At 51.9% G+C, this 19869-nt stretch overlaps 8 protein-coding genes across 8 annotated transcripts; 3 read left to right on the top strand and 5 right to left on the bottom strand.

Annotated features, from left to right (window-relative positions):
• Window positions 1-847: 847 nt before the first annotated feature.
• Window positions 848-3247, top strand: A1O5_00999 (methylenetetrahydrofolate reductase (NADPH); the record flags this gene model as incomplete). The annotated part of the gene is made up of 1 exon (XM_007741618.1): window positions 848-3247. The coding sequence occupies one exon, from the start codon at window positions 848-850 to the stop codon at window positions 3245-3247; it is 2400 nt and encodes a 799-aa protein (XP_007739808.1).
• Window positions 3248-3872: 625 nt separating this feature from the next.
• Window positions 3873-5516, top strand: A1O5_00998 (uncharacterized protein; the record flags this gene model as incomplete). The annotated part of the gene is made up of 5 exons (XM_007741617.1): window positions 3873-4285; window positions 4350-4407; window positions 4723-5065; window positions 5176-5248; window positions 5375-5516. The coding sequence occupies 5 exons, from the start codon at window positions 3873-3875 to the stop codon at window positions 5514-5516; spliced, it is 1029 nt and encodes a 342-aa protein (XP_007739807.1).
• Window positions 5517-5676: 160 nt separating this feature from the next.
• On the bottom strand, window positions 5677-7311 carry A1O5_00997 (uncharacterized protein; the record flags this gene model as incomplete). The annotated part of the gene is made up of 1 exon (XM_007741616.1): window positions 5677-7311. The coding sequence occupies one exon, from the start codon at window positions 7309-7311 to the stop codon at window positions 5677-5679; it is 1635 nt and encodes a 544-aa protein (XP_007739806.1).
• Window positions 7312-8258: 947 nt separating this feature from the next.
• A1O5_00996 (uncharacterized protein) lies at window positions 8259-8762 on the bottom strand (the record flags this gene model as incomplete). Its single annotated transcript, XM_007741615.1, has 1 exon — window positions 8259-8762. One exon carries the CDS (start codon window positions 8760-8762, stop codon window positions 8259-8261), a length of 504 nt encoding a protein of 167 aa, XP_007739805.1.
• A 590-nt stretch (window positions 8763-9352) lies between these two features.
• A1O5_00995 (uncharacterized protein) lies at window positions 9353-10978 on the bottom strand (the record flags this gene model as incomplete). Its single annotated transcript, XM_007741614.1, has 1 exon — window positions 9353-10978. One exon carries the CDS (start codon window positions 10976-10978, stop codon window positions 9353-9355), a length of 1626 nt encoding a protein of 541 aa, XP_007739804.1.
• Window positions 10979-12446: 1468 nt separating this feature from the next.
• Window positions 12447-13469, bottom strand: A1O5_00994 (uncharacterized protein; the record flags this gene model as incomplete). The annotated part of the gene is made up of 3 exons (XM_007741613.1): window positions 12447-12634; window positions 12757-12901; window positions 13002-13469. 3 exons carry the CDS (start codon window positions 13467-13469, stop codon window positions 12447-12449), a joined length of 801 nt encoding a protein of 266 aa, XP_007739803.1.
• A 704-nt stretch (window positions 13470-14173) lies between these two features.
• Window positions 14174-16214, top strand: A1O5_00993 (uncharacterized protein; the record flags this gene model as incomplete). The annotated part of the gene is made up of 6 exons (XM_007741612.1): window positions 14174-14454; window positions 14517-14795; window positions 14855-15012; window positions 15079-15397; window positions 15457-15731; window positions 15796-16214. 6 exons carry the CDS (start codon window positions 14174-14176, stop codon window positions 16212-16214), a joined length of 1731 nt encoding a protein of 576 aa, XP_007739802.1.
• Window positions 16215-16997: 783 nt separating this feature from the next.
• Window positions 16998-19103, bottom strand: A1O5_00992 (uncharacterized protein; the record flags this gene model as incomplete). The annotated part of the gene is made up of 3 exons (XM_007741611.1): window positions 16998-17646; window positions 17725-18211; window positions 18305-19103. 3 exons carry the CDS (start codon window positions 19101-19103, stop codon window positions 16998-17000), a joined length of 1935 nt encoding a protein of 644 aa, XP_007739801.1.
• Between the last annotated feature and the right edge of the window lie 766 nt (window positions 19104-19869).

The following is a 19869-nucleotide window of genomic DNA, read 5'->3' as shown; positions in this document are numbered from 1 at the left end:
TACCTGGCGTTTACGCGAGAAAGGAAAATATGGACAACCATCATCGGCGCTTTGACTTGGTATGTCTGGCGACTTAGCAAAATTGAGCTGCATGGAGCCGTGACGGAACTTTGATATTCTGGCGGCCCAGGGCGGGGGCGTTTACATATGTACTGGTGTACTACTGTACGGACTATCTTATCACCACGACTCATAAAGCAGTCGAGGTGGAATGAATGGAAGGGCGGCAGTTTCATGGGCTGGAATGTGGTGGGATAGTAGCAGCATCGTTCTCCACCGTGTGTACAAGACCTGGGACCGAGACAATGGCTACATGTCTTCCTGTGTGTGTGTGTGTGTGTCCATGCTTGATGCTTGAATGAAGAGTCCTATGTGTGTACAGTCTGTATTCTGTAAGAGATTCTCCATCCCTTGTAAATGAAAGTGTGCGGAGGGGCCGCAGCTCGGCAGTTAAGCGATTGGCGTCATTTGGTGGCCCCTCTTGAGTCCTGGGTGACTCTCCCCTCTGGCAAAATGTTGTCGCGGGGCAACTTTTCACGTTTCCTTGCCCTCTTCCACGACTCTACCCGCGACAAATAAGTTGTAACAATCCTCGCTGCACCACCAGAAAGAGGGACCCCATCCGCCTCACTCCTGAGGGACGTGAATGTGGAATACCCAGTAAACGACAGATGGTCTGGACAGGATTCACCTCGACAACACAGCAGGCATCTCCCATCAATCGAGGGTTGCTAAACACACATGCACACGACCAACCCTTTTGACGTGATCGAAACACCCTGCCTTTGACACACCACCGTCTGGGAACGAGAGACAACGTGACTAGAAACACAAAGACTCACAAACCATGACCTCTGAAGATGACGACCGTCTCCCCACGCTCCTGGCCTCCCTTCCGCCCTCGTCATATTACTTCTCTCTCGAATTCTTCCCCCCCAAAACATCCTCCGGTTTCTCCAACCTCCAAGCGCGTCTTACTCGCATGGCCGCGGCCTTGCGCCCTTTATTTGTCACCGTAACATGGGGCGCAGGCGGCTCTACAGCGACAAAATCCCTGGAACTGGCCGAAGTATGTCAACGACAAATTGGGCTCACGACGGTGCTGCACTTGACCTGTACGAACATGAAGAGGCATATGATTGATGAGGCGCTCGAGGGGGCAAAGGAGATTGGGATTAGGAATATTTTGGCGCTGAGAGGGGATCTGCCTAGAGAAGAGTACAAGGATACCACGTCCGCGGATGAGAATGACAGTGGAAGCGGTGGTTCGGGCACGGAGAGTAACAAAGAATTTGCCTGGGCTGTGGATCTGGTACGATACATCCGGCGAAAACACGGTGACTATTTCGCTGTGGGTGTCGCGGGCTACCCTGAGGGCCATGCAGATGAATCGCACCCGGAGCAAGGGAAACAGAGTGTCGAACATGATCTTCCTTATCTTGCCGAGAAAGTCGCCGCCGGCGCAGATTTTATCATGACGCAGCTCACCTACGACATCGAGGCTTACGCCGCATATGAGAAGAGGTTGCGAGAGTACACCGACCCAGACGGCAAGAAGTTGTTTGAAAAGATCCCTGTCATCCCCGGCCTGATGCCCATCCAATCCTACCAGATCATCAAACGAATCACCAAACTTAGCCACGCGAAACTGCCCAGGAAAATCTCTGAACGGATTGAACGAGTGAAATCGGACGACGAAGCGGTCAAAAAAGTCGGAGTCGACATCCTCTCGGAGTTGGTGGAAGAGATGAAGACGTTACCGCAGCCGGAAGGCCTTCCTCGAGGGTTCCATTTCTACACCTTGAATCTGGAGAAGAGTGTATCGTTTATACTCGAGCGGACCGGGCTGATTCCGCTAATCTCAAGCGAAGGGAGCGTTGACGGCAAAGATGATGATTCAGTGTCTGACTCAGAGGTGGTTGTCGACGACAGCAAACAGGATTCTCCGGCTGTCGTTACCACTGGACCTATGAACAGCAGAAACGAAAATGGACAGCAACCTACCAGCCTCCTGCGGCGCAGGAGAAGTTCTGTCAACGCCCAGCCTCACAACCGTGTGATAACAGACCGGAGATCCGACCCTCGAACACAATCGCGCCGACCTGACTCAGACACTGACCCTCCTGGGGTGGGGCCGGGTCCAAATCTAAAACTAGCATCCCAACATTCTGCAAGAGACCGCGGCACTGGCATTCCAGCTGCCTCTCCCACCCGGCGGCATAACCTGCTCATCTCTGAAGGGCAAGGCTCTCTAGGTCGTGAAGCAACCTGGGATGATTTCCCCAATGGCCGCTGGGGGCCCTCTCACTCACCTGCGTTTGGGGAGATTGATGGCTATGGACCGAGTCTAAAAGTGAGTCCGCTTATGGCGAGGAAGTTGTGGGGATATCCACGGAGCAGAGAGGACGTAACCGAACTGTTCAGACGGCACGTGTTGGGCGAGTTGGTGGGTGTACCATGGAGTGATGATATCGACACAGATCTCTCCGCTCCTAATGGGACACCAACCAATGTGTCTCAGACCTCGGGCGCGCTACGTGCCGAGACGGACGTGATTCGATCTGAGCTCCTATCCCTCATCAGCAGCCAAAATTACTGGACTCTCGCCTCCCAGCCCGCCGTCGACGGTGCCCCCTCATCCGACCCTATCTTCGGCTGGGGGCCTCCAGGTGAAGGATTCGTCTTCCAAAAGGCATTTGTGGAGTTCTTCTGTGGGCGAGAGGAGTGGGAGGAGAAGTTGCGGCCGCGCCTCATGAAGTATGGGAGTGACGTGGTCGGTTGGATGAAGACGGACAACGAAGGGGTGTTCGAAAGTAGTGAGCTTGTAGCTCGGGATCAGGCTCGAAACAAGAAGACATCGCCGGTGGATACCGAGAAAGAGAACACTATCCCAGTCTCTACACCACAGCTATCCAACCAGAAATCCGCCACTACGACGTCTCCAGTGAACACGGTCAATGCAGTGACATGGGGTGTCTTCCCCTCCCGCGAAATCCTCACCCCGACCATCATTGAGGCCGAATCCTTCCGCGCCTGGGCCCAAGAAGCGTACGCGATATGGCATGAGTGGAAGCGCTGTTTCCCTAGAGGAAGCCAGGAAGCTGGGTTTCTGGAGAAGATGGGAAGGGAGAATGTGTTAGTAAATGTCGTGGGCCAGTCGTTCAGAGGGGGACATGACGGCGGAAGAGGCGAAGGGGCTAGACTATGGACGATATTGTTGGAGCCGGATGATGAGACCAAGTCATAGCGCGAGAGAAGCTGACCAAAAAAAAAACCAAAAACAAGTGAGTATTTCACCCAGAAAGGTGATGTTGTGTCCCAGTCCAGATGGATTCCTCTGCCCGGGTTGTATCTGGCTTGTCAACCATCCGGCCGCTTTATGTCCACATCCCCATTGGAAACGTATTCACACTCTGGGGTCCATGATACCACACAGTTGTAAGTTCGCCCTAGATTCCACCCATGTCCCGATAGTCTTGAGATATGTCCCACCCGGTGGACATTTTCCTATTGGTCAAGTATATGCTCTCCTAGAGGTTACAATTTGTACAACCTTGCAGCATATCCGACAACAAGAGCTCTCCCATAGGCTCGCCTGTGCCATGCTTTTGCGGAGCGGCCATGGAGGCGGAACATGCTACGCGAACTTTCAAGACCCGTCAGCAATGCATCTCGAACGACACCAAGATGTCGCTGTCTGTGCGGGGCGTGATCCGGCAAACCGTTATGATTGATATATGCCTATCCGCTCGTGGAGCTGTAGATTCTGGGTAAGGATACTGGAAGATTCTAACTGTCACTTCTCTTCCCGGTACACAGATAGCTTCCCATCATTTATGAAAAACCCCAGCCAGGATCAAATCAGCATGGCCATGTCACAGACAACGACTCCCCTCAAGTACGCATGGCTTTCCCAGGTCGACCCCGTCTGGGCACCTATCCAGCAAGAATGCGACGCGCTTTTCCGTGTGTTTTGGGACCTCCCCGCCGAAAGATACCAGGAAGCCTGGAAATCGAATCCGCTCGTCATGCCAGCAGGAACCCCGATGGACCTGGAAGTGACATTCAAGACGATTCCATTCAGGGACGGGTACGAGGCAGAGCTCAAGATTTACAAGAACATTGGAAAGTTGAAGGCCATGGGCAAGAAAGGAGAGAGCGCACCACTTATGCTCGTCGCACACGGGGGCGGCTGGATGATGGGCGATCATGCCGTCGAGGAGGGCGTTTGCCGGTACACCGCCAAAGAAACAGGAGCCGTGGTGGTCAGTGTGGATTACAGACTGTACGTACACTATACAAAGTCCCTTACGGTGTGTCGAGTACAGGAGCATAACTTAGTCTCACAGTGCGCCCAACTATCGCTTCCCACAGCAAGTGAACGACTACTACGACGCATTCAAATGGGTGAGCTCCTTTTGAAGTTTTCTATCTACTCACGAAAAACCCCTGCCCAATTGCAACAAGTGAGGTTTGAGGTGCCGTGTCCAGCCTTGGGAAGTGTCGCTCTTGGAACTGACCGGGTCTCCTCGAAGATTCGCAAATGGCATAACTGACTGATGAGCTTACCACCCCGGACATGCCAACCTTGTAGGTTGACTCAGCTTGATCACCAAGTTTAATGCGTCCGCATCATTTGCGTCCGTCCTAAGTTTTGTGTCATGAGGATCTCCGGCTGAAAGATAATGGTCGGTTTGACGACGAGCACTGACCAAGGAACAGTGTAAATCGAACGCCTCCGTCTTAGGCATTGATCCCTCTATGATCATAACCTGCGGCAGCTCCGCAGGCGGCAACATGGCCGCTGTCCTCCCGATCATTGCACGGGATCAGAACGAAGGCGGCATCATAGGACAGCTGCTCAACAGCCCGGTCCTGTGTCATCCGAAATACTTTCCAAAGGACAAAGGGTACGAATACAACAGTTTTCAACAAAACAAATACTCCTCGATCTTGGGAGAGGAGAACATGCTTAATTGCTGGTCTGAATATTATCCCAACACTGGGCCTGACGTCTACGCGAACCCCTTACTAGTAGAGTCGGTCGAAGGCCTGCCACCTGCGTGTGAGTGAACATCAGCGTCTTGTTGCGAGGCAGACTACTACGCAGCTCAAAGTACCCCTTCTTGAAATTGGAAAATTAATCTAACGGACCCGACCGGGATTCTTTTCCAGTGATGCAAATTTCCGGAATGGATCCATTACGAGACGAAGAATTTGCGTTCGCAGATAGGCTCAAAAAAGCTGGGTATGTACCTCAAAAAAACGGCAGACACACTTCTTATCCCACCCCCTCCGTGCTACCTCGTTTGCGGAAGAAGTGCAAGAAGAAATAATATATGGGCTGACTTTTCGACTTCACTACCCTCTCTAGCATTCCGGTCGACGTCGAGGTCTTTCCCGGGCTGCCTCATGGGTTCTACACCTTTCCGCAGTTGGAAGCGACAACGAAATACTTCAAACAGTCTGCGGCTTGGGTCAAGAAGCTTTTGGAAGCGAAAAGATGGGATGCTTAAGCTGCGGGGTATGCAGAGACAGTCAGCAGCCAGGGATTTGGAAGTAAGGTGATAGAGCCGAAGAGAATTATCACAATCTGCTCGGGACTCCGTACGTGACAAGCGAAAAAAAGGCTGCGTTCTATATACAATTTCCGGTTTAAATACTCGAGTCTGATCTTCACTTCAGTTGAAATCCTTCATACCCATTCTTCCTGACCTCGCCGCACGTCTTCCTATACTGCGGCATGCCCATCATGTAGTTGTAGCACTCCCTGGGCTTTCCGGGGATATTGGCGCCGAACCACCAGCTCTTTGCGTACTTGAAGAGACCCTTGTCGCCGGCCTCAAGAATGCCCTCCCTCCACTTCTGCTCGGCCTCCAGCGTGGCTTCGATCGTGGTGATCTTGTCCCTCCGCAAGTCGCGCAACAAGTCCGTCAGCCAGTCGCCCTGGTACTCTATGCAGTTGGGGCCGATGGAGAACGGACCGGGCGACTGGGGGCCGTAGACCCAGAAGAAATTCGGGAACCCGTTGCTGCACATGCCCAGGTACGTCTGGCAGCCCTTCTTCCACTTCTCCCCGAGCGTGAAGGACGGGTCGATGCCGCGGATGTCGACGTGCGTGAGGCCACCGGTGATGGTGTCGAAGCCCGTGGCGAAGATGATGACATCCAGCTCGATTTCCTTGCCGTCCTGCAGCTTGATTCCCCTCTCTGTGAACTCGTCGATCGGGTTCTCGTTGACGTCGATAAGGTCCACGGTGGGCAGGTTGAAGACATCGAAATAGGTCCTGTACAAGGATATCCGCTTGGTGCCGAACGGGTTCGGAGCCTTCTCGGGGCACAGTTTCTCTCGCTTGTAGGGGTCCTTGATCAGGGGCGCCGTCTTCTTCCGCCAGAACGCGTACGCCGCGTCGGCGGCCTCCTGCGTGAACGACGTGTCCTTGTAGTTGCCGACCCAAAAACCAAAGCCTCCTCTCTTCCACAACTCCTCGTAGAACTTCTCCCGCTCCTCCGGGCTGTCTTCCATCGCGCACTTGTCGTGCCAGGAGTACAGGAAGCCCGCCCACGTGGCCTTGGCGAGCTCTATCGTCTCCGGCATCTCCTTCTTCAGCTTGTTGTTGTCTTCTCTGCTCAGCGCGGCCTGGTCCATCGGCAATGCTGTGTTCGGCGTCCGCTGAAACACGGTCAGTCGCGATGCCACTGGCCCGACTTCCTGGACAACTTGGACTCCCGTGGCTCCGGTGCCGATGACGGCGCATCGCTTCCCCGTGAGATCGACGCCTTCGCGTGGCCATCTCGACGTGTGGTATATACTTCCCTTGAAGTCGTCGACTCCTTTGAACGGTGGTTTGTACGGCACAGCCGCGAGGCCGGCGCAGAAGAGCAAAATCCGCGTCTTGACGATGGTCGTCGTGTTGTCTTGGTCATTCGATATCTCGCACGTCCACATCTTCTGCGCCATGTCCCAGTGCGCACTGACAACACGCGAGTTGAACGTCGCGTCCGAGTGCAGACTCCAGAGCTTCCCGACGTGCTGAAAGTACGCCTCGAGCTCCTCGCGCTTCGGGTACGCCTCGCTCCATTCCCACTGATCCCACGTCTCGTCGGACGAGAATTGGTAGGTAGGAACGATCGAGTCGACACGGGCCCCCGGGTAACAGTTCCAGTACCAGGTCCCTCCGAAGGTGCTCGCGGCTTCGTAGAGATGGACATCGAACCCGAATTTGCGGAGCTTGTTCAGGAGATACATCCCTCCAAACCCTCCGCCTACAATCATCACCTCCCATTGTTTCTCGGGACTCATGGACCCCATCTAGAAAGTTTCAGCTTCGGAAAAGAGAAGAAGGGACGAAATAGAGTAACAGAGTCTCTGCGCAGAAAATAGCTCAGCAAAGCACGAAAGACCGAACTGGCTGACTGGCTGACTGGCTGACTGGCTGACTGACTGACTGGTTGTGTCCCCAACTGAATGTGTCTAGATCATCTTCATTTTGAGAGTCTCTGTTTTCTAGGATCGTCTTTACCACTACGCCCCAGACGGAGTTGATTAGGCTATCGTATATCCGCTCCATTGAGAAATATCTGGGGTTCGGACCAGTTTCCACCTTCCTTACCCTGCTTGGTAGATTTGACCAGTCATCCAAACCTGCTCATGAGACACTGCATCCATCCATCCATCCAGCCGGCCATTCCAGAATTTGGCGGAACTTTAATGTCAGTGAAGCGGCGGGCAGGACCTAAGTGAGAGCGGAATTCAAATGTAAATGCCAATTCCAAAGGGCGGCGTCAACTTGGCATGTTGAAGGCACAGGAACTACATTTCTCCGAGACGTTGGGGGTATCGTCTGCTCTCTCTCATTAACTAGAACCAACGTTCTGCCTCCGTGAAGAACGTAAGAGCAATGGGCGGTAAGCTTCTGCAGCCCCTCTGGAGTGGATAGATTTGCTCTGAAGACGGGTGCATCCTGTATGATGGACCCGGATTGAATGCGTGAGGGATCCGTCATTAGAATAGAAAATAGAATGTATCCATGGGGCCTCCACATCAGCAAGGGCCTTGCGCCTCACTATCCTCCTTCGAACTCGCGGTTTCTGTATGTCTCTTCAGCAATCTCTACAGTTGAATTCAAGCATTCTTGAGCAAGAATACAATGACTTGCAAAGCCTATGCTCAGATGCAGAGCTTTAGAAAGGTCGGCATCCTGTTCCAGAAGGGTTGGCTGTCTGCTCTAAACATCGTAATCCGCTGCCACCGACAAGCTAATGAGCATCGCCCTTACGACGGTCGTCGCCCTCCGCCCACGTCCCCCTGCCAGTGCCATATACAATATCATCCGGCCCCTGCGTGAACTGAATGCGATACGTCCTATGCTCAATGTACCATTTGCCCCCAAGGCGCCTCCACTTGTCCTCATATGTAAGCCATGTGAGTTGGGCCTGTCCGGCGTAAGGACCTCTACCGGCGTGCGCGGCGAAGACGTTGACTTTTGACTCGGCGCGGTCGCGGTCGTCGAGCAGCGTGATCATGTGGTTGGAGAGGTCATGCCGAGTCGCAGCACAATACGAGTCCGGGTTGAAGTGCGCTTCCATCCGCGCACGCACCGCCGCGAGGCTGTGGTCGATGGTCCCCCCGCCAAAGTCCCAGACGAGGTCCGGCACGAACAGCTCGCTGAGCCGGTCGAGGGACATGGAGTCGACTATCTCTGACCACAGCGTCATGCGTTGCGTGATCTCGAGGTGATCGGATATCGATTGGAGGTCCATAATGTATTCCCGCGCCGTAGGAGTGGTGTGAGAGAATGGTTACCAACCACCCTTCCTTTTTCCCCCCTATCTTGACCGGGAAGCTCAGGGCCGAGAGCGTGACTGAGACGCTTTGTTATAACTGACGTGTCGGATCATGGAGACTGGCAGGCAGACTAAAGGAGGAAATGATTGATAATCCGTGCAAACACGAAGGCCCGTCCGTGAAGGGGGAGACAGCTTTTGGTCTGAGCGGATCAATCAACAATGTCAAGAGGATATCTTCAGCCGACCCGTTCGACCAATATTGGACATATTATTTGCGGAAGTGGACGATAGCAGGGGCAGAGGTACTACTTCGTCGAATCCCTGTTGGGGCGACGGGTCGAACATAAACTGCGGACGATGATGCACTAGAAAAAGTGCACCAAGAGTCTGATTTTGCAGAACACTTCCCTTCAATTCTTGCGGAATCCCTGTAAAATCAAGTATTTGACAGGGTGTCCACCCAGTCTGTCATCGTTTTACAATCCCCTTACAAGATCGGTAGCACTCTAACCTTTTGAATCTACCTTTCTTCCCCCAATGGCGAATTGATTTAGCTAGCCCAGCTACGCAGTCTCTTTAGCGTCGTTGATATCCTCCAAATTCACCACGATGGCCTGTCCCTCTTTATCCTTGTGCACTGTGCCAACGATATGGTGATCTGCATCGACATGGATGTCCCGTTGGCGGACGACAACTAGGTCATCGTCGCCGAACAAAAGAGCCATCTCTTCCAGGCTCTTGCCCTGGGTGTCCGGGAAATACCTGTAGATGATATACGCAGTGACGATTGTGATGCAAATGAACACCAAGAAGAACTTCCAGCCAAGGTTGGCAATCGCAGTTGGTCCAGACTGGCCCCAGAGGATGCTGAACGCTCCATAACTCACTACCTGTATGGTTTGACCTCGGGCGCGCAGGTGAGTTGGGTAGAACTCGGCGGCCCAGTACGACATTGGCCCTTCGGTGAAGGCTGCCGAAAACATCGAGAAGAGGTAGAGGAGGGCGACGCAAGCTGTTTGAGCGGATTTATGTTGGGCGTCGGCCAGATTGAAGCTTGCAGCGACTCCCGTATAACAGGAGAGTACTATGTTTTCTCCAAGCAGACCAATCATGACCAAGGTAGGGCGCCGAAGTTTCTCGGTGAAGAATATGGCAGCGAAAATGCCGGGCATGACGGCCGCCATCATTCCAGCTTGGATATTCAGTTGCGCCCGTGGATCCCAGCCGGAATGGCTCATGATCACCGTAGCATAGGTCGCGACGCAGAGGTTACCGCTCGACAGGACCGCGAAAACGATGAAGACAGTCATGCACATGCGCCTCCGCATCGACGGTGTCTTGAACATGAAGAGCCACGATGTAGGCAGAGTGCGATCCAGCTCGATCTGGTTCTTCATTTGAAACATCTCAATCTCTGCGTAGCGGTGGTCTGCGTCCCCTGGCGTTGTGTGGAATTTGCGCACAATCTCCCAGGCTTTGCCGGTGCGTTCTTTCAGCAGGAGAAACCGAGGCGACTCAGGCACCCACCACAGCCCGCAAAGGAAGAGGATGGGAGGAAGCGCCCCGATCGCCAGAGGACCTCGCCAAGAATTGAGCCCTTTGACGGAGCCGTTCGTATAGAATCCTACTCCGACGTAGCTGGAGAGGAAGTACCCAAGAGAGGTGCACACTCCGTGGCACTGAGCGAATGCCCCGCGAACCTCTGCTGGCACGACCTCGGTGATCCACAGAGGGACGGTCATCAACAGCATGAAGCCTCCGACGCCGTACATAAACCGGAAGACGATGAACATGGCAATGTGAACGGAGCCGGCGCAGAGCGCGGCCGCAGCAAGCGAAGTGAGGGCGCCAGTGTAGATGGATGCCTTCCGTCCCCAGCGGTCGGCGACGAAGTTGGCGCAAAAGGCACCGAAGATACCGCCGGCATAGTAAAGCGCTGTAGTGGCACCAATGATCGCAGATGTTTGAGAGCCGCTGTCAAGCTTCATGTAGGCGTAGAAGGACGGCTGTCCAATAGTGGTCGCGATGACCCCGGCGCCGTAGGAGTAAGTGAGGGTCCCCATGCACATGATGATGACGCTGAAGATCATCCTTGGTCCGAAATGGCGTTTTCGCTTCTCCACAAAGTTCATTGTCCCATGGGATTGCGACTCCACTGTCGTCGACACATCTTGGCTTTTGTCAGCCATACTGAGGATGTCAAGCCGATGTTTTCAGGGTTCGAATTTGTCGGTTAATGATGGGAGAGTCTGCTGAAAGGTGAGGAAAGGCAGCATCCGCGTTGAAGCTTTGGCTTTGCCCCCAAAAAATCAAGGCCCTGTAACAACTGCTGAAAGACCTCAAAGTAAACCACCGTCTGGCGAGCAGATGAGATTTATGCGAAGGTGAGGAGCATTGTATGATTTGGACCTCAGTCATACTGCTCAACGGGAACTTTGTGGTCTAGCCTCTCATTCCGCAAGATAGTTCAAGCTACCTGGCAGCCGCGTCCGCCGTTTCCGCCTATTGTCTGCTTGCCAATGAAACAGGACTATGTGCCTCAATATGCTTTTGGGCTGTTATCCAGTCCTTTTTCAAGGCAGCTACGTTAAAGAAGTTCATGAGAACTGCCGTTTGCGATGTGGAATAGATTTGTGAGAAGCGAGGAGGGGAGCTTGCAGATGTTCAGAAGAGTCTGAGATCGTGTACTCGGAATCCCACATTTTGTGGAGTTTCCTTCAAACAACTTGGACATGTCGATCAAAGATACTTCACAGGATTGCCAAGAAGGCGTGACGGTTACCATGTGCGCTCCAACGTCCAGAATCTGCACTTCTCCACGATCACCCCCGTGGGGAGCGTACATGCAAGTCGCGTTGATGCAGCCCCACATCGTGCAAACAGGACTTACCCTCCTACTACGCCTTGTTGAGAAGTGACGGAAAAGACGGAAATATTAATGTGGAGCTGGCGGAAAAGCCTCTGACTGGTGGGTTTCTTTATCTAACTCATTTGGGCTTGGAATAACTCACTAAATGCTTCTCTTGGATCTGTAGGTACTCCGTACGTTCGGAATAGTGACATTCCCATTCCCATTAACGCCTATTAGTCTAGGTCTCAGTATAGGAGGATCATACTGATTCACAATAGTAAAAACGCCCTACGCTGCTCTAGATTCCCGAGCGGTATGCCCTGCTCTCTTAAGAGGCTTTCGACCGGGACCAAATAAGGACCAATCTCCCGAGTGGACGCTGCATCTTGGCACGTCATTCACTGCCGAGAGGTATTGCCAGCGACTAAGCTGCGATGGCAACGTAGACGGCTCAGTAAACATCAGGTCGAATGATTCAAGCTATACCTTGACAACACAGGCCATTCACTGCCACTCTGCAGGAAAATTGTCTTACATTCCTCACTCTCCACGAGTGATTGATCGAGATGTGTTAAAAAGCAGGAGTAAGCAGTGGTGTCCTCCATGGGAATCTTCTAACATGTGAGGCTAGCATGCCATAAGAACCAGTGAGCACAGTATCACTGTCTAACAAGTCTCACAAATATCCCAAGTTGAAGGTGTGGTATTCTGTTACTGCCGCTTCAAGCCATATCTGTTGCCTAAGCGCTTTCTTGAGATGTCTATACATATGTCAAATCAATGAGAGCCCTCTGCCTCTCTCAAACTCAAGCCGTCGTGCCGCCATCTACAGGGTAATTGCTGCCGGTGATATAAGACGCCTCGTCGCTCACGAGGAAAGCGATGACTCTTGCGATCTCTATGGGGTGAGCCTGCCTGTCAAAACACTGCATAGTCGTCGGCACTTTTTGGCCACCTTTCTCAAAAGGGTCCAGTAAAGGAGTCTTGACAACGCCTGTTGCATATTTGGTGTCTGCGTCAGCACCACCAACGAATGCAGGAGTTTGCGCCAGGGCAATTTATAGACGCCCCTGAAAACTGAGCCCAAGAATAGAAACAAGGATGGAACTCGCCTACCTGGAGCAATGCAATTAACTCGGATATTGCGTGGGCCCACCTCTCTTGCCACGGATTTTGTAAGGGAAATGACCACAGATTTACTGGCGGCGTAAATGGACGTGTTCGCGCAACCTACCATGCCCTGGATGCTTGCAGCATTGACCTGGAAGAAGTTTAGAACCCGCCAGCACTTTTGAAATCAAATACTCATTGAAGCAAATCTTGTTTTTCTGTGGGAGGAAAGGGGCCGTTGAGAGACTCACGATACTTCCTCCATTCTTCATATGCTTCAACTGCTCCCTCATACAGTGAAAGACGCCTTTGCCGTTGACACCCATCATAAAGTCCCAGTCATCGTCGGTCCCTTCTGTGATGGGGGCCTGCATGCGCGCAACACCTGCGAGGTTTACCCCGCTGTCCAGTCTGCCAAATTGCTGCACTGTTTTCCCAATCCAGTCCTTGACTTGAGCACCATCGCGGACATCCACGGCCGTCGCGATATGCTTGTTTCCTTTAATCGCCTTGAGAGCATCGTCCAGGCCCTGCTGGTTGACGTCTGCGATGGAGAGGATGGCTCCCCTCTCAGACAGGAGCTTAGCAGCCTCCAAACCGATGCCGCTGGCACCGCCAGTCAACGCAACCTGGATAACGTTAGCAGTTAACCCACGATTTGCTCTCGGGGCCGACCCAGGATGATTTTCACTCACTACTCTACCCTCCACAGACGCCATTCGGATATCGCACTGCTTAATCTATTCTGGTCTGAAATTTGAAAAGTCGTCGCGTACTATCAGGTTTTTTTCTGGAATAATCCAAACTTGGATACCAACAATTTGTAAACTTGTTGTCTGCTGCTGTACTGCCTCGCCCAATGATAGCCATTTCCGACATTCAAGATCGGATGACCTCGAAGATTTCCGAAAACCAAGTTAAGAATGGGATATAGTTCTCCCGTTAATCGCACTGAGTCCAGACCAATATAACAAAAATCCTAATGGCAATATTCAATTCCACTTTGTTCCGCCCTTTCAGTGAGTTCAAGCGACCCGTAAAATACGTTGAAATGCTATTACAACCCTCAAAGGATTGAAGGATCGCTACTAGGGTGGGGTTTCATAGAATAAGTCTCGTATTGGCGATATATACCCAATCAGGGAATTTTCCATCTCATGTACTGAAGACATTTTGTGCCGCTTGGCTATCAGACTCCCTGTCCTTCTTAGTAGTAGTCGCGGAGATGCATTTTCGCTACGTGACTAACGAGTCGGCATACCGCCGAAAGATTCCGACATAGCTAAATTATCCACTTCTATAGAGCCTAACCAGGCGTGACAGCCCAGGAGGACAGTCTAGAAGTGTTGATATCACCTGGTAGCCCGATATCTTCCACGGAGGTGAGTTGTGTTGCATTGACATCTCTATCGCGACTTCGAATATGGCAATCTCGCAGGGCACCGCACTTGACTATGTCTCTGAAGTTCCAGCTGTATCGGCCGAAGTGAATGGCAATCACGTCGTACCTAATGAATTCCAATACCCAAAACATGTCCTCGGTCAGCCCCGGCGTCTGCGGATCATCATTATAGGGGCAGGCATAGCAGGTATCGCTGCTGTCAAGCTGTTTAGAGAACGCTTCGAGGGGCTCCCCGTGAGTCTGACGATATATGAAAAGAATGCTGATGTGGGTGGGACTTGGTTAGAAAATAGGTATCCAGGGTAAGGCTCGCCAGAAACGACGATAGAAGCAATGATCGGGATGCTGACACGGCAGGTGCTAGATGTGCCTGTGACGTACCGGCACACGGATATACATTCTCATGGGAAGGGAATCCGAACTGGTCTCGGGCGTATGTGACGGCTCCGGAGATTTGCGAATATTATCAAGGACGCGCCAGAGCATACGGGGTGTATGAGTACTTGCGGAAGAATCACCGCGTTGTGGGCGCTGTCTGGGATAAGAAGCAAGGCATTTGGGAGCTCGGAGTGGAGGACCTTTCCCAGGCGCGGACGTTCACTGACCGTGCTGAAGTTGTTATTAATGCAACTGGATTTCTCAAGTGAGTAAAGCTTCTGTGTGAGAGACGCGCTGAAGATAGGTTTAACAAAAATGGCGCAGTAAATGGAGATGGCCTGATATTCGCGGGCTTGACACCTACAAGGGTCACAAGGTCCATTCCGCCAGGTGGGACGACTCGTTTGATTTCACAGGGAAGAAGGTTGCAGTCATTGGAAATGGTTCATCGGCGATTCAAATTGTGCCAATCCTGCGATCTGGTATGCATTTTGATCCACGTGCGAAGAGTTTGTCGTCGACTCTCAGGCTAACTCTCTCAATCCAAGTTGCCTGCCATCTGGTGTCATTCAACAGATCTCCCACCTGGATAACGCCGGAGTTTGGCCAAGAGTTTGCTCCAGAGGGTCGTGAGCAACTCTTCACTGAAGAACAGAAATCTGCATGGGCAAGCGATCCGAAAGGGTTTGTGGAGTATCGGAAACGAGTCGAGACCACCATGAATCAGGTCTTTGACCTATTTTACAAAGAATCGCAGATGCAGAAGGACGCGATGCAACATTTCCGGAACAACATGAAACAGAGACTTGGAAAGAAAGCATATCTTGCTGACAAGCTTGTCCCGAACTTTTCTGTGGGATGTCGAAGGTAAGAAAATGGTCATAGGTCGCTTCACGTTGCTACCCTGTTGCTCAACACCTGATTAGGGTTACCCCAGGACACAATTATCTCGAGTCCCTCGCTGCCGATAATGTGACGATAGAAACAGGGCATATTTTAAAGATCACGCCGGATGGGTTCGAGATGGAGGATGGAAGACAGTATACAGATATTGACGCCATCGTTTGCGCTACAGGATTTGATACGTCGTTTCGTCCTGCTTTCGCTGTTGTTGGAGAGCAGCAAGATTTGCGAGAGGTTTGGAAAGATGAGCCCAAGTCCTACCTCTCGGTCGGAGCGGCTGGCTTTCCGAACTTTTTCTGTGAGTATTGGTGTCCAGAGTAACCTGTAGTTCGTGAAGGTTTTCTGACCATCTCTATTATCAGTTGCCACTGGCCCGAACTGTCCACTCGCAAATGGCACCTTTGTCCCATGTCTCGAGCGGACCATGTCCTACATCTTTGAGCTAGTTGCCAAGATGCAGCGACAAGGAATCAAATCTGTTTCGCCGAAGCAAGAGGCTGTTGACGACTTTCAAGAATATAAAGATTCCTTGATGAAAGATTTGGTCTGGACAAGTGGTTGTCGATCATGGTACAAGAACGGTCAAGTCGACGGTAAGGTCTGGGGACCTTGGCCGGGAAGCGCGCTGCATTTCCTCGAGGCGATGGCGGAGCCTCGATGGGAGGACTGGGACATGAAGTACACCACGCATAATCGCTTTTCATATTTCGGCAATGGCAAGACGAGGCGAGAGGAACAGGGTGGCGATCTAGGCTACTATGTGAGACAGCCAGGTGCCTAGTGAATGGTCCCTGGATGTAGTGTAACAAGGCGAGGTGGCTGTGCTGTGATGGGCTGTGCTGGGCTGGTAGAGCGGTGGCAGGGAGGAAAAGTTGTCTAGTCACATGTCAAACCTAAATGGGCTGGCAGAGAGGGGGGTGCAGAACAGTTTACAGTGCTGGCAGTGTGCCATTCATTAGTTTGAGCAGAGTATCATGAATTCTATGGCTTTTGGTGCCGTCTACCTCTATTCTCAAGTGTTTTATCAGTCCTGTCCTATTCCTCGATGCTGCCGCTGTGCTAGGTGTTCGTAGCCCTAGCCGCTGCCCCTCTGGGTGGTGTTGGTGGTGGTGTTGTCTTGTCAGTATCAACCAGAAACGCGTTCTCGATTCCCAATCTACTGGACAGGCCTCTGTGCGTTGTTACACGTGCACGCCGAACCCTGAAGTGCTCTATTACAGTAGTCACAAGAAGAATCCTGTTGGGACCGCCAGATTGAGCAGAATATATGAGCATAGCAGTTATTGGAGCAGAATACATTCTATAAAGTGTCTTCGGTCCCAATGATAACACCAAATTATGCTTGTACAGGATCAGCGTCAACAAAGCTCGCAAAATCTCGGGTTCTCCGCCCTGTATCTCGCTCATTGGATCTACCGATCGATGTCTACGGCTCTACCGCATCTTTCGATTGAAACAACGGAACTTGACAGGAGCTGCTTGAAACGGGGAATTTTGCGTCTGTGTGATGTATAATGTTGCCTTGACCGACATCGGTACACGTTGTTAGCAGGGAAGCTCATGCTCATATTGACATGTCACCATGAAGGTCCCTATTTGCCGTAGGTCTAGAGATATCAAAGCGAGCAACCGTAATAGCATCCTTAGTTGCAATTATGCTGTTGCCCTGAAAAGGCGGCCATTGCTCCAGGCACGTCACTTCTTCCAAGCCCCTTTGTGGTGGGGGCTGCAAAGACGACTGCTGTGGCAACCCCTGGAGACTTCCATCGCAATAACCCAACTCGGTCCTATTGGAGACGTCCCTCCTGGTCTGGGGCAAGATGTGATCCAGAACCGTGCACATATTCTGTGCTGTTTGGTAGCTTAGGGACCATTTTTGAAGGACCTTGGATAGTGTGTGAACATGCTGGAGTATTGTTGCCGTTTGCGGAGAATATCCCAGCTCGGACAAGTTTGCAAGGAGAGCAGTTAAAGCTACACTGACGGGCTGGGGACTAAAGACACTCACAGATTGCATGCCAAATCGCGTGCAATATGCATCCATGATTCGGACGATGGTCGTTGCATTTTCCAGGCAGATGCCCTTCGAGAGTGTTTGAAATGGCGACGTCGTCTCAAATGCCGGGATCTGCTCTGCGCCTTCGTATAATTGAGGCTTCTGATTTTCGACTAGTGAGCGATGCAGTTGTATGAGGGTGCTGTGAAAAAGTTGACTGATCGTTCGCTTCATCAGTTAATGCTGAAGAGACACTCGCGTGATTCAGAAATGAACAGCAAGATGGGACCCTTACTGTATGAAAAAGAACATGGCAGGTGAATTCTGCATGTTTTCCGAGTTCCACTTCAGTTGATGCGGGAGCTTCCTCTGCCATGATTCGAGCTCGCCGTGCAGAGCCGCAGCTTCCATGAACTTGGTGGTGCCATCGTCAGATCCTGCTGTTGGGGCTGCATTGCCGGCGTAACTGGACACTTTGATGGCCAATTCCATCACACCCAAGAGAGCTTCCCAGGCTTCTGTTTCCGTTGGGCTTTCGGCTAACCGTGTCGAAGATTCGGAGATGGAGCTTATCAATGTGGAATATGCAGGACTGAATTCGGCCATACACAGGTCAGATCTTTTGATTACAGTAGGGTGTCCAGAAAATATGGCCCAAATTCTGTCGTAGAAAACGCAGGCTCGCAAGAGACGCTGTCGAGATCGAATCTCCTGCTGAGGCAAGGTTGACTTAGAGTGGTCTATCGTCAAACCCATGTCAAACGCGAATCGACAGGCGACACCTGTTCTTAGAGTTAGTATGATGCAGCGTGGCGATGTGGCAATAACGGGGGCGACGTCAAGATAGCAGCAGTAAATATCGATGTGATACATACCAGCATACATCCAACCTGATCGATCTCTGCCGACAGCGCACTCCAAGTCGCTCAAAATGAGAAGCCCTTGCACTGTGGTCAAGCCCCGGGGATTTTCCAACTCGGTCTCCACCATATATCGCGCACTTTCGTGGAAAGTACTGTGCCTGTTTCCCCTGTCGAGTGCTTTGATATCTGGTCTAGACCTATCAGCATATCTGAAGCCCATTGCCAGGCAGCACACGTGTAGAAATCCTGAATAATGAAGTTTGTCCCCATCTCTGTCCTGTTGGAACGTTGCTTGGTCAACAATCTGCAAGGCATTATTGTAGTGCGTCCAGAAACAGGTCATTAGGTGATCGTAAGCCTCCGCATTTAGGTCCTTGATCATATGATGTAGTCGCCTCTGTAAATGCCATGATCCTGCAGAGTTTCTGTGAGGGCCCGCAAGTTGGTCTGCGTAGAGTTGGTATCCTACAAGGGGAGTAAAATATCGTAATTGCCCAGTAGTGCTGTCGTATTTCAGCTGTGCCGAGTCGAATAGAAATGAACATACAGGATTCTCGCGGGTTTGAAGGGGTTGCCCCAGATTAATAGGGTCTGAATGAAGGAAAAGCCCATCCTCTCCTGACGTAGCATTTGATGTAGGAGTCTGATCCTGCCGTTCCGTGTCACTTAGACTAGATAAGGCCGGGCCTTGCTGGAGGCCACCATCCTCGGGTTCAAGGTGCGATAGGTCGAAGCAATCGCTGGCACCGTGATCAGCCCAGGATCTTGAGTGTGGTCGAGCAACACCCTCCCCATCTTTCGTTTGCTGCATTTGCTCTTGGGTATCAGGTTGCTGTGGTTGCTGTGGTAATTCGCCGTCTACCTCCTTCAAACGACTTTCTAGAAGTTCAATGTGCTCGAGCAAAGAATGCACGAAAACCCGAGATCTAGGCCTGTATTTTCTCAGCGCAGCGCCATGCGAGGTCTCATTGCAAAGCAGGAATTGGACGATGCCATTTTGCTGGGACTGACTGCGTACCTCCTTCGCTCATCATCGTTCCGGAACACACACGTTAGTCCGCTATCTTTACAGTGATTGCACGACTTCTCGCCAATCTCGATTACACACTGCTCTCATTAGGCTGCTGCGTCCGGGCGAAGTCGGGCCTCCCTCGTACCTTTTTCCTCTTGTGTCGGCAACCTGTGCATGCCACCGATGCGCGAGTTCGTCCAGGTGCCAGCCGCGAAGATGGTCCTTTCGTGGAGTTCATGATATTTTGAAGCGCGAGGGACTTTGGTGATCGAGCATAAAGGCACTTTGACTCTATAAATGCCTTTGTTTGAGTCTGACGTTCGAAAAATGTGGAGTGAGGGGTTTGGTCGTCTACCTACTGCTTGGAATTGGGCAAGCGAGAAAGTCTCTTGGGCCGCCTGTCGGAAAACGATAGCCGTGTGAAATACGCCAAGACGCTAGTAATTATGGCTATAAAAGCAGCCTCCCCGACCAGATAGATTGAGAATAGTCCAATACACTTTTACACTTCATTTCACAGCCGCATCCCGCGCCCGTCGTGTGACTGCGGGGATTGGCCTGCTCC

The sequence above is a fragment of the Cladophialophora psammophila genome (genome assembly GCF_000585535.1).
Source record: "Cladophialophora psammophila CBS 110553 chromosome Unknown aczJe-supercont1.1, whole genome shotgun sequence".
NCBI classification, from domain to species: Eukaryota; Fungi; Ascomycota; class Eurotiomycetes; order Chaetothyriales; family Herpotrichiellaceae; genus Cladophialophora; species Cladophialophora psammophila.
This window is presented reverse-complemented; position numbering and strand designations above follow the sequence as displayed.